Below are 11,404 nucleotides of genomic sequence, written 5' to 3' on the forward strand. Positions count from 1 at the left end.
ACAAACTAAATGATTTTTTTATTGAATTCATTTTGCAACTGACGGGAACCCAACTACATAATTTTATTATTATTATTTTCATTTATTGATATTTTCAATGAAAGTAAGTACCTACACAAAACACGCCAATTGAATGTCAATAGTAAAAAAATAAAACACTTTCAAATTTCATTGAAAACATAATAGTATGACTAAATCAATATTAAAAAATAATTCTCTACAAAATAATAATAGATACAATTTAAACAATTCATACTATCAGTTTTTTTAAGTAAAATAATTGTAGTAGGATACTATGGTTAGTAAATATAAATAAATAAAAATTACTGATAATTTCTAATGTTCTTTACAATGTGAACAAAAGTTGTCTCAAAACCCTTGAGGTAGTATTTTACGAAAATGGTGCTGTATAAATTATCCAAAATTATTGTTATTATTAAGTAAATAATTATGTAATTAACCACCGTTTAAGACAGTTCAGTTTCGTTTAAAAATTAAATTTAGACAAATGTCTGAACCAGAACCAACATCACAACATTTTATAGATTTTTCTTACACAGAATAGCAATTATTAGGCACTACAATTCAGTTCACGGGATGTTGCATTGGATGATTTCACCGAAAACACTGTTTTTTAACGTGTCTGATGACGAAAGTGGTCTGTCACATCGGATTGTGATGACTAGTTAGTATTTTAAAGTGTTGTAGTTATTATATACGTAACTGTATATCGACGGCCCCTACGTAAAGTACTCTATCTGCAAATCTGTTACTTTACAGGAGAGAGCTTAGAAGATTTTTTCAACGTATTTTTTATTATTAATTAACGGTTTTATCTGAAATTCTAAATTAGTATTATACATTCAAAAACACGATAAAATAATGTGTTAAATCGTTTTAAAACCTTATGCTTTGTCAAAATTAAGTAGTTAGCGTTTTAGGAGTTCAGTTCATTTCGAAAATTCGATGTAGACAGCGTCGAAAACTAGGCGTAATTTATTTTGTGTATATTTTTTTGTTTATTTATATTTGCAGATAATGGATAACGTACACCAAATATCTTCAATTGGACAAAAATGTAGTTAGAGCACTTTACGTAGGGCACGTCGATATTGTCTACGTTTTTATATTAAACGCATCTCTCAGACTAAAAATAAGACACCTATTACACTGTCGCTTTATTATCCTGGTTTTATGTTGGCTTTATGTGCAAATCAAAACTTTAAGTAAATACGAGTACCTAATGTTAAAAATAAATAAATAAAATCGAATACGTCACAAAAATATGTATCCATTCTAGTATTTTCTTATCCAAAATAAGCTTTTCCAGGTTGACCGCGCCCCCGGAGAAATCGGACCAATGAGAATAATCGATAAATTTATCCCCCGCGATTCCGCCAATGAGAGTTGGAAAACCTGCTACCCCTTCATAAACTGGTAGCGAGAAACGTAATGTCGTAAGTGAGACCATTTACACACAAAAATCTCGTGGTTCCAAGATCGGTGTGTTAGTTTCAAAATGCGTTGCGTCAGATGAAATTTTTGTACCATTTTACATGTAAACTCGATTCATGTCGTTACGGTATGGGGGGTGATATAATTTTCATATAACAGTACTGAGTCAAACGTTAGAAAGTGTAGACATTAATGGGTCAAGTGTAGTATAATATAATCATAATAATATAGAAAAAATAGTTATTTGATTTCAACAATGTCTTTGCAGAATGATAGTGTGCATGTCTGGAATAACGGCCCTGTAAGTATTTTTCAAAGAATTAACATATACATATATCTGGGTAACATTAAACAAATCCAATATATTTCCTTTCCTAATAATGATTGTAATAAATATTATCTCTCAACACTGTGTGCCGTGAACTATTATGGATTTTTTAAATAGCAACATTGATAAAATAAAAATAAATACATATTTTGAAAATAAAAAGTTTTTTAACAATCGAAGTTTTAATCTGGTTATGGTATGGTAAAGTTTTAAAATTTTAAATGGTGAAAATTCACCACTTGCAACTTGCATCTTTGAGTTGAACAAAAAACGAGACAAAATCTATCGTTATCCTGTCATATCTCACATAATTCAAACTATGCAATTTGTGGTGATTTGTAAAAATGTTTAATGCTACCCCGATTACCAGGGAGTGGTAAATATTGAATAATGTAAGAATTCAAAATTAAAAGAACTTATAAAAGAACTTAATAAATAAGAAGCTGAATTTTAAAATATAAAATACATATAATTAATATTTGAAGCACTAACTTTGTGATTTTCCATTTAATAATTTAAAAACAAAGTTACATTTTAATTATAAAATAAAATACATTTATGTACGAGCATTAAAAAAAACAAGTCTGCATCGTTGTTTTAGATTATATTCGAAATATCTCATATGTACGAAAAAAATGATTTCCATAGAGGAAATTATTTCAACAATTTTAGGTGTAGTCCGAGGGCTTAGTAGAACTGGGCGTAGTTCAGGGTAGGTCTGTCTATAAATTTATTATCTAAGGAAACGATACTTTAAGGTACTATAAATTAATCTTTTTGTGGTTCTTATATGAGGTACAATAGAATAAAATAAATGGCGATTTGTATTAATCTGCTAGTATATGTATTACGATTATAATGAAAGTAGCGCTGAATAAATTTTCCAATTATTATTAATTGAAGTAAATGATATTATTACGTTACAAATGTTACGTGTCCTAATCATAAGGTAAAAGGACTGTTTTTGTTCTATTTTTGTGATGTTTTCTTTAAAAACATTTAAATGCATATTTAAAAAGATAACCATAATAAACTTTATTCTTAAATGCACCTATACACCTACAAAAAACACTATATATATATATATATATATATATATATATATATATATATATATATATATATATATATATATATATATATATATATATATATATATATATATATATATATATATATATATATATTTATATTTATTTATATATATATTTATATATTTATATATATATATATATATATATATATATATATATATATATATATATATATATATATATATATATATATATATATATATATATATATATATGTGTGTGTGTGTGTGTGTGTGTTATAGATAAACTTACATGCATATAATAAAATCTTGTTTTTTCTTGGCTTTTTTTCTAGAATGGTGATCTAGGAGGCTATGGCTCCTTGTGGGTAGACCACCAACCTCCTGCATATCCTGACCTCCTTGCAGGATTCCCTCATCCCGACTTAGGTAAATAAATCAACTTTATAATAGATTTTATTATTTGTGGAGGTCCTCACCAAAACGTTACATTTCCATTATAAATGATTTTAAGCACTTAATCAGGAATTCTAACTTTAGCTTAACTACGTTTTGGTCGGATTTAACGATTTCATATTGGTTTTACACAAGATTGATCACGTTTTGTCGCAAATTTAATTAGGATTTCGATAAAATACAGTTAACTGAACAGATTTGCATTTAAAGGATTTTTGTGCAATATTGGAAATGAAACTTTTCAGTGAGGACCTCCACATTTAAAATAAGGACTTGCTAACTACTGCGTTTATGTTTAAGCCAATAAAGAACATCTTGGGACATTTTTCAATTATTTAAATAGAAAGTTGAAAAATAATTTTCAGTGTGGGGTGGCGGAGGTATGGGGCGCCCGGGCGGGGGCGGCGGCAGGGCCGGCAGCGGTACTTCCGGCAGCGGGGGCAAGAAGCCCCGCCGGAGAGTAGCCTCGGTGGCCCAGAGGAGAGCCGCCAACATCAGGGAGCGGAGGCGAATGTTCAATCTCAACGAGGCCTTTGATAAACTAAGGAGAAAGGTACGCTTTAAATTAACAAATTTAACTGGATTTTATTATTCTTCTTTTTCTTCCTTCTTCTTAGATGAGGATCTCGGATCGTCTTTCGACTCTTTGCAGAAGATGTTCTCCAGTGCTTCAGCCACATTGCTCTTAGACCACCAGACAACCAGGAGAGGCTTCATGATGCGGTTTCTTTTAAATTAGTATACAATTAATGGGTATAAATGTTCAATGTGGTGTGTTGAGTACTAAAGAGATAGTAAGCGAGCGAAGAATTAAATAATATGTACATACAATATTTCACCTAAAATATATATTGTGAGAATTCAAGGGATACCTAAAGATCACCTATGTCATCCTAGCTTTGCAAGCAAACAAGGCATAGAAATATAACATATTAAATCATTTTATTTCAAAACACCCTTATTTTTCAAATGACTCCTATCCTCACTCAGATGGCGCATAGGCACTGTATAGATGCAGTGTCAAATCAATAATTATTTATAGAAGGCAAGGGGATCAGTTCTGTACTCCAGGATCTAGGAAAATTATTTGATGAGATACATATAGCTTAAGTGAAGGAGCTCAGGGCAAAGGACTTTGCTTCTTGGGAAAGGAATTGAAAAAAAAAATTACATGATGGCTAGGGCATTCGGGTTTTCATACACGAACTCGTACTAACTTGTGCAAGTTGGAGACTCGGACCCAGATTAAGTCTACACGTTCATTGAGGCAAACAAAATATAGAAAAAGACAAATAAAACAAAATATTACACTGCATTATTATATGTTTACGTTTAATAAATCATTCGAATAATTCATTATTTGCAAGATATATATATCTAAAGATACAGATTAATTTTAATAAATGCATAATAGATTTATATTTTTTTTTTATTAATAAGTAAACAAAAATAAACCCTCCTTGGACAGGCGTCGTCTAACTTTTTTCTTATTGTTTTCAGGTGCCGACATTCGCGTACGAGAAGCGCTTATCTCGCATCGAGACCCTCCGGTTGGCGATCACCTATATCGGCTTCATGTGTGAACTGTTACACGGCGCCCCGCCCCCGTCGCGAGCCCCACGGCCGGCGCCCCCGAGTCGCCACTTCCTGGAGCCGGAGCTGGCTTGGTGTGCTTAAATTCGGTGTATATTTTAATAATCGACATCATCCTGTTTTTTCGATAAAGCTATATTATTGTCAATATCTTCATACCTACTTCTTATTCTGTGCGTGTTATGTAAGATTCCCCTGGCGTCAACTATCACTTGAGTGTAATTGCCCTTATCTTGGGTGGCTCTAAACAGCGTATCAGCGGCCCTGATCCCCGTCCTATCTCGCACATTCTGGAGCCAGGAGATCTGTCTTCTGCCCACACCTCGTCGACCTTCTATTTCGCCCATTTTTGATTAGGTGCAATAGCTCGCACTTCTCTCCTCTCAGCACATGCCCCAGATAGGACACCTTCCGGACCTTGATGTCAGTCAGCAACTGTCTCCCTTCTCTTGCTCTTTGGAGCACATTTGCATTGCTGGCCATGGAATGCGTAGCATAATACCTACATTTTGTTAAATACTATGGGTAACTCACAACATTCATGACATCCCATACTGCTCAAATCAATGGCGGACCATCCGGCTTGTCTATCATTTTCAGTGGCAGCTAGTCTGGAAAATGGTAGATAAGTTATCGGAATGGGTTTTCTGCTTGCACTAATATAATATTTAGATCTAAGTGATGGTGCGAAGTCACCGCGCTCTGCCGATAAAAATAATGACAAAAATTCGCGTATAATAATACCTAAAAAAGGCAGGATTTTGTAGCCACCAGAAATTGATAGAATACATTATATTCGCGAATTTATTTGTGAGTGTGTAGGAGCAGTATTATAATGCCCGCGAGTAAAAAACAAACGCAAAATAAAAATCTAATGCTATTTATTCTCTAGTCATTAAAAAATAATGTTTTCGAATAATAGGATGTGTAATGTAGTAAATTCCTTTTGAGGTAGCTAAATCGAAACATAAATATCCTATTTGAACGTCTTATATCTCTTTGAATTAAAATAAGCTTATGAAGAGTATGGTGCCATTTTGTGTAACAAGCCTGGCGTCTGCAAAACAATGGAATCTTACTCTATTTATATTTTTAAATAACAAGGTAGTGAGGCAGTCGTGCTACATTTTATATACAAAACTGAATTTAATTAATATTATTATACATGATTATAAAAACATTCATAAATTTTGGATGTTGAATTATTGAATTACGAAACATCATAAAACGTTCAAATTTGAAATTCAATAATCAAAACATAAACATTATTTTCATCATATCTTTCACACATTGTACTTTTCTTTTATTATTGTTGTTGATAATTTTTGTATCATTATAAAACCAAATTTCACTATCTTCGTATTATTATTTAAAGGGTATAAAACTATTTATAAGCAATTATTATTGATGTATTTATTTTATTCTATATCATAATTTTTAAATGTATATCCAATGTCTTCCATTAAAATAATAACTTTGTGAATAAATAAATCATTAAATACAATTTTTTTCGTTTCCAAGTATGTATTTTATCATATGTATTATTCTTACAATTAATTTAAGAAGTGAGAGGCAAAGAAAAAAATAAAGTAAATGACAGAAAAATCCATTGTTCAATTGACAGGATAATTGGATGTCTGGATGATTATGGGCCTCTTTCAATGGACGTAGAGTGCGTATGACAGAGGAAACCCACATAACTACTGATGTGTCCCAGATTATACACTAATGTGCCTATGGCGGTAACAGGGTTTTACGCGTATTTGTAAACGGGTACACAGTTTATATGTAATCTTTGGGTTCACATCATATAAGCTGTGCCTATTCATGTGCACTCATAGGATTAAACCCCGTAAATTTACCTATAAAGTCCCCTAGGTTCAACTAGTCGGTTGTGCACCTATTGATAACTAAAACAGGATCCCGTAAGTTACATCGTAGGGACATTAATATGTAAAGTATATAACATTCTTTCAGTTCAGGTGAAAATCGTTTTATAAAAAGTTTGTGGATGTGTATATGTAAAAATAAAATCTCGAAAGTAAGTAGGTACACATCATTAGTTTTGGTTGTCGGTACCTACTTAGAACGTGTAGGGTGTTTTTAGTCTATGACATTCGTTGCCTCGTTGCCTTAGTAACAAAATAATCGAACGTCAAAATTTGACGAAAACAAAAACAATATGTCATCAGTTCCTACGAATGATACGAATCTTGTGCGTTGTTTAATCAATTTTTGAAGTCAAAGTGTGGCATGAGAGGAATTCAACGCGATGGAGGATATTGAAAAACCGCAAATTATTGTGCACATAGAGAAGAATTTAAACTATTCTTTATTCGATTGTAAATGGATACCATGTTCTGCGAAGTTCGTAGTTTTAGGATCACAACCTCGCGGCACCGGCACCATTGAAATATATGAAATAACTTCTGGCAATGCTAATCAAGTGAAGGTTCTAGATAATTCAAGCGCTTTCAAATGCTGTACATTCGGTGCGACGAACCTCAAAGACCGGCATCTCGCAACTGGAGATTTCCTCGGAAAATTAGAAATATGGTTAGTAATTTGCGTAATTTTCCACTATGTCAATTTCGCTTCAATATGGATTTTTGTCGATTGTATTAAAAATATTTATTGTTAAGGAATCTCGAGCGGTACTCCCCTATTTATTCAGCCAAAGAACATACGGACATGATAAACTCAATTGACGGAATAGGCGGAAATGCTAAAAATTGTGGAGCTCCCGAAATTGTAACCGGTGGTCGAGATGGTAATACATAAATTTATTTATGGAAAATAATGCATTGCACAACATAAATTAGTTTTAATCTAATACTTATGGAATTGGTCAGTGGTTTATAGTAATTTATATTTTCTTCAGATAATTTTATGCATTAAAATGGTGTATGTTTCTTTAGTCTTTCAGCTTCTCAAATTAGGTATTATATGGTGTTTTAGCCCAGATCGTAATTTTAAAAATATAATAAATATAAAAATATCACATTACAATAAACATAATATAGATTTAATTGAAAAAAAATGTTAGTAATACAGTGAAACCTCTATCTATCGTTCCTCGAATAATCGTTTTCCAAGATGTGTCGTTTATTTCTTCTGCCCCGAATTCATTTCATATAAAAATAGATCGCATCGATCGTTTCTATCCACCATTTTACCGCATTCATCGTTTGAATTATGCTACATATTTGATATAATTTGTCTGTATTTTTGCTTTTTTTTTTAATTTTCTGAATTTTGTTACATTCGACGACAATATTTCAACGTGTGGGATACAGACTATCGAAAGCTTGTGTGATGCATACAACAGAGGAGGTCTGAAAATCTTTGGGTTCTGTTCAACTTTGTATTTTTTTTTAATAAATACATTTATTAACATCTAAAACTTGTATTCTTGAAATTTCCACCTACTAATGGTTATGCAGATTGGGAGGAAAATATCTTTACTCTATCGTATCTCCTTGTGTATTGACTTCTTTATCTCGCATTCATTGTTTATTTCAAAAGGTCCCTTTAAAAGCGATAGATAGAGGTTTCACTGTATTAGTATATAACCACTCACCGAGATTTTTGTATACCGGTTTCGAGGCGTACCCATCTCTTCGTCACTACAAATCACTACAACAGTATGCAAACAATACTACACGTCACTACCATAGCACTATTCACACACTTATAACTACATAAAATGTTGATCACATCCAATTTTGGTCGACCCGAGTGGTTATATACTAACATTACTAACATTTTTAAAAAAAAATATTACGATTTTAATAAGGTTACACTTTATTTCAATAGGGGTCTAACATTAGTATTCACACATTAAAATAAGTGGTGTCAATAACTCGCAAAATGCCCTTGTAATATTTGTTTTCATCTTGCACAGGCACTGTTAAAGTATGGGACCCGAGGCAAAAGGATAAACCTGTAGCCAATATGGAGCCTTGTCCCGGGGAAACCAAGAGAGATTGTTGGGCTGTTACTTTCGGAAACTCTTTCAATGATGCGGAGAGAATTGTGTGCGCCGGCTACGACAATGGGGATATCAAAATGTTTGATCTCAGAACTATGTCCTTAAGATGGGAATGTAACCTTAAAAATGGGGTAAATTATTCTCGTAAAATAATATTGAACATAATCAATTTTTAATAATCAAGGCAGGCGCCGTGGCGTAGTTGGGTAGCTACCGAGCAGCTGCTCGACTGTGAAACTGGTGTCACAAGCCTCTTAAAATGGAGGCTTTGTGAAATTATTCCTCAAAAAAAACATTTCATTCTGGTTATTGAAATTATTTCTGAAACATGAAAATTATAAAAAGTAGGAACCTTGTTTTTATGGAATGTGAAAAAATAATTTAAAATAATTTAGTACTTTCTATAATCCTATAATCCTAATGCTAACTGATATTTTACTTCAAGTTGTCTTCATTACATATATTATTACTTTTAAGCAAAAAATGTTTTTTTTCCAGGTGTGTAGTCTGGAATTTGACAGAAAAGACATACCCATGAATAAATTAGTAGCAACAACTCTAGAAGGCAAATTCCATGTTTTTGATACAAGAACACAACATCCTAAAAAAGGATTTGCACAGGTAATTTATTTCCATTTGTGTAAATATTTATATGCCAAGATATCGAGGGTTACTCGATTTATTTTGAATTTATTCTTGCAGATGGTACAAAATGATCAGAACAATGGAACCATTTGGTTGAGTCGGCACTTACCGCAAAATAGAGACATTTTTATGACTTCTTCGGGAACTGGACATTTAATTTTATGGCAATAGTAAGTTACTTTTAGTATGTGAAAAAGTATCAATTTAGATACAGTGAAACCCAGATTTAACATTTTCCTGCCAATTGCATGTAATTACTTGAGTCCCGATATATTACCTTCATTAACATTTTTTTCCCTCCAGTTTAAGTTGAAAATACCCTGTCATTCGATATTTGACTCGATCTGTAACGCTTCTTTTTTTTTTACATTATTTGCGATCATCGTTTATATGCAGTTACGTTTTTTGTTTGTTTAATTCGATAAGTCATTCCAATTTTTACAAACAAATGAATTTAAATTGTTTTTACAATGCCCTCAATCTATATATTCCCTCCATTTAGCTTTTGTATGCAAAAAACTCATCTGCATGATTTTCACAAAAAATAAATCAAATTAAAATGTTTTTTTTCCATACCCCCCCATTTATATTTTTCCTTCATTTAATTTTTTGTATGCAAAAAACTCATCTGCACGATTTTCACAAAAAATAAATCAAATTATAATGTTTTTTTTCAATACCCCCCCCCCCTATTTATATTTTTCCTCCATTTAGATTTTTGTAAACAAAAAAGTCATCTGCATGATTTTCACAAAAAATAAATAAAATTAACATCTTTTTTTTCAATACACCCTATTTATATTTTCCCTTCATTTAGGTTTTTGTATGCAAAAAACTCATCTGCATGATTTTCACAAATAATAAATCAAATTAAAATGTTTTTTTTCAATATTCCACAATTACATTTCCATCCAAGTTTTATTTTCGGTCCCTTAAAAAATGTAAAATAGGGTTATCACTGTACTTGACATTATGAAAGATACATTGAGAAAACTTCACATTTTTTATTATTATTTTCAAATATGTTATTTTTAATTATAGCAAGTACCCTGAGCAGCGCAGTAAGGCAGACGGAGGGGGAGGGACAGTGGGTGTAGCGGGGACTGTAGAGAGGCTGCAGAAGATGTCCATCTCCTCGCAGCCGGTGAACTCCTTGGACTGGTCTCCAGACAACCAAGGGCTTGCCGTGTGCACTTCCTTTGACCAGAACCTTAGAATCCTCATCACTACTAAATTGAATTTATACTAATTTCTAGGGTTTGCATGTTTGAAACATGTGTTTTGAACATTATTTTAAATGTTCAAAATTAGTTTAATACATGATTTTGAATGTGTTTCAAAACGCATGTTCAAATCATGTTCTTCTTTTAGAATTTCCATAAGTTTTAAATTATCCTAGAATAAAATCATCCCAGTATTTCAAAAAGTATTTAAAAGTGCAAGAAAAAACTCGTCATATCTAGTTCCATAGTAATAATTTCAGGGAAAATGAAATGGAAGTATATATAAAACCTTAGAGATATAAAAATATGTAATTGAAAATTATACTATTCTATTTTTCCATGGATTTTCGATTTACTTATTTTCTTATAAGTCCCCTGAAATATCGCTGGTTAGATGCCAAAGGGCCACAACGCAAAAAAAAAAAAATTCTTTATTCCAAAATGGTATCTTAATTGTCAACATTTTCATATTCAAAAGACACCCATGATTCTAGCGTTAGAAATGGACATTTCTAACGCTAGAATCATGGGTGTCTTTTTCGAATATGAAAATGTTGGTAATTTGGATACCATTTTGGAATAGTTTTTTTTTGCATTGTGGCCCTTTGGCATTTAACCAGCGTTGTGTAGAATGAAGTTTTAATCTATGCCACAGAGCT

General features: G+C 31.9%; 2 protein-coding genes across 2 annotated transcripts; both read left to right on the forward strand.

Annotated features, from left to right (window-relative positions):
* The first annotated feature begins 1,630 nt into the window (after positions 1 to 1,630).
* LOC148310238 (protein Fer3-like) lies at positions 1,631 to 5,618 on the forward strand. The gene is made up of 4 exons (XM_088258872.1): positions 1,631 to 1,756; positions 3,173 to 3,266; positions 3,659 to 3,846; positions 4,794 to 5,618. The coding sequence occupies exons 1-4, from the start codon at positions 1,712 to 1,714 to the stop codon at positions 4,968 to 4,970; spliced, it is 504 nt and encodes a 167-aa protein (XP_088114998.1). The 5' UTR covers positions 1,631 to 1,711; the 3' UTR covers positions 4,971 to 5,618.
* A 1,403-nt stretch (positions 5,619 to 7,021) lies between these two features.
* Wdr92 (dynein axonemal assembly factor 10) lies at positions 7,022 to 11,083 on the forward strand. The gene is made up of 6 exons (XM_088258792.1): positions 7,022 to 7,442; positions 7,529 to 7,656; positions 8,791 to 9,008; positions 9,376 to 9,498; positions 9,580 to 9,692; positions 10,564 to 11,083. The coding sequence occupies exons 1-6, from the start codon at positions 7,159 to 7,161 to the stop codon at positions 10,769 to 10,771; spliced, it is 1,074 nt and encodes a 357-aa protein (XP_088114918.1). The 5' UTR covers positions 7,022 to 7,158; the 3' UTR covers positions 10,772 to 11,083.
* The last annotated feature ends 321 nt before the right edge of the window (positions 11,084 to 11,404 follow it).

Source organism: Brachycentrus maculatus, unplaced genomic scaffold (genome assembly GCF_059751285.1).
Source record: "Brachycentrus maculatus isolate JH-2025_06_01 unplaced genomic scaffold, ASM5975128v1 h1tg000104l, whole genome shotgun sequence".
In the NCBI taxonomy this organism is placed as follows: domain Eukaryota; kingdom Metazoa; phylum Arthropoda; class Insecta; order Trichoptera; family Brachycentridae; genus Brachycentrus; species Brachycentrus maculatus.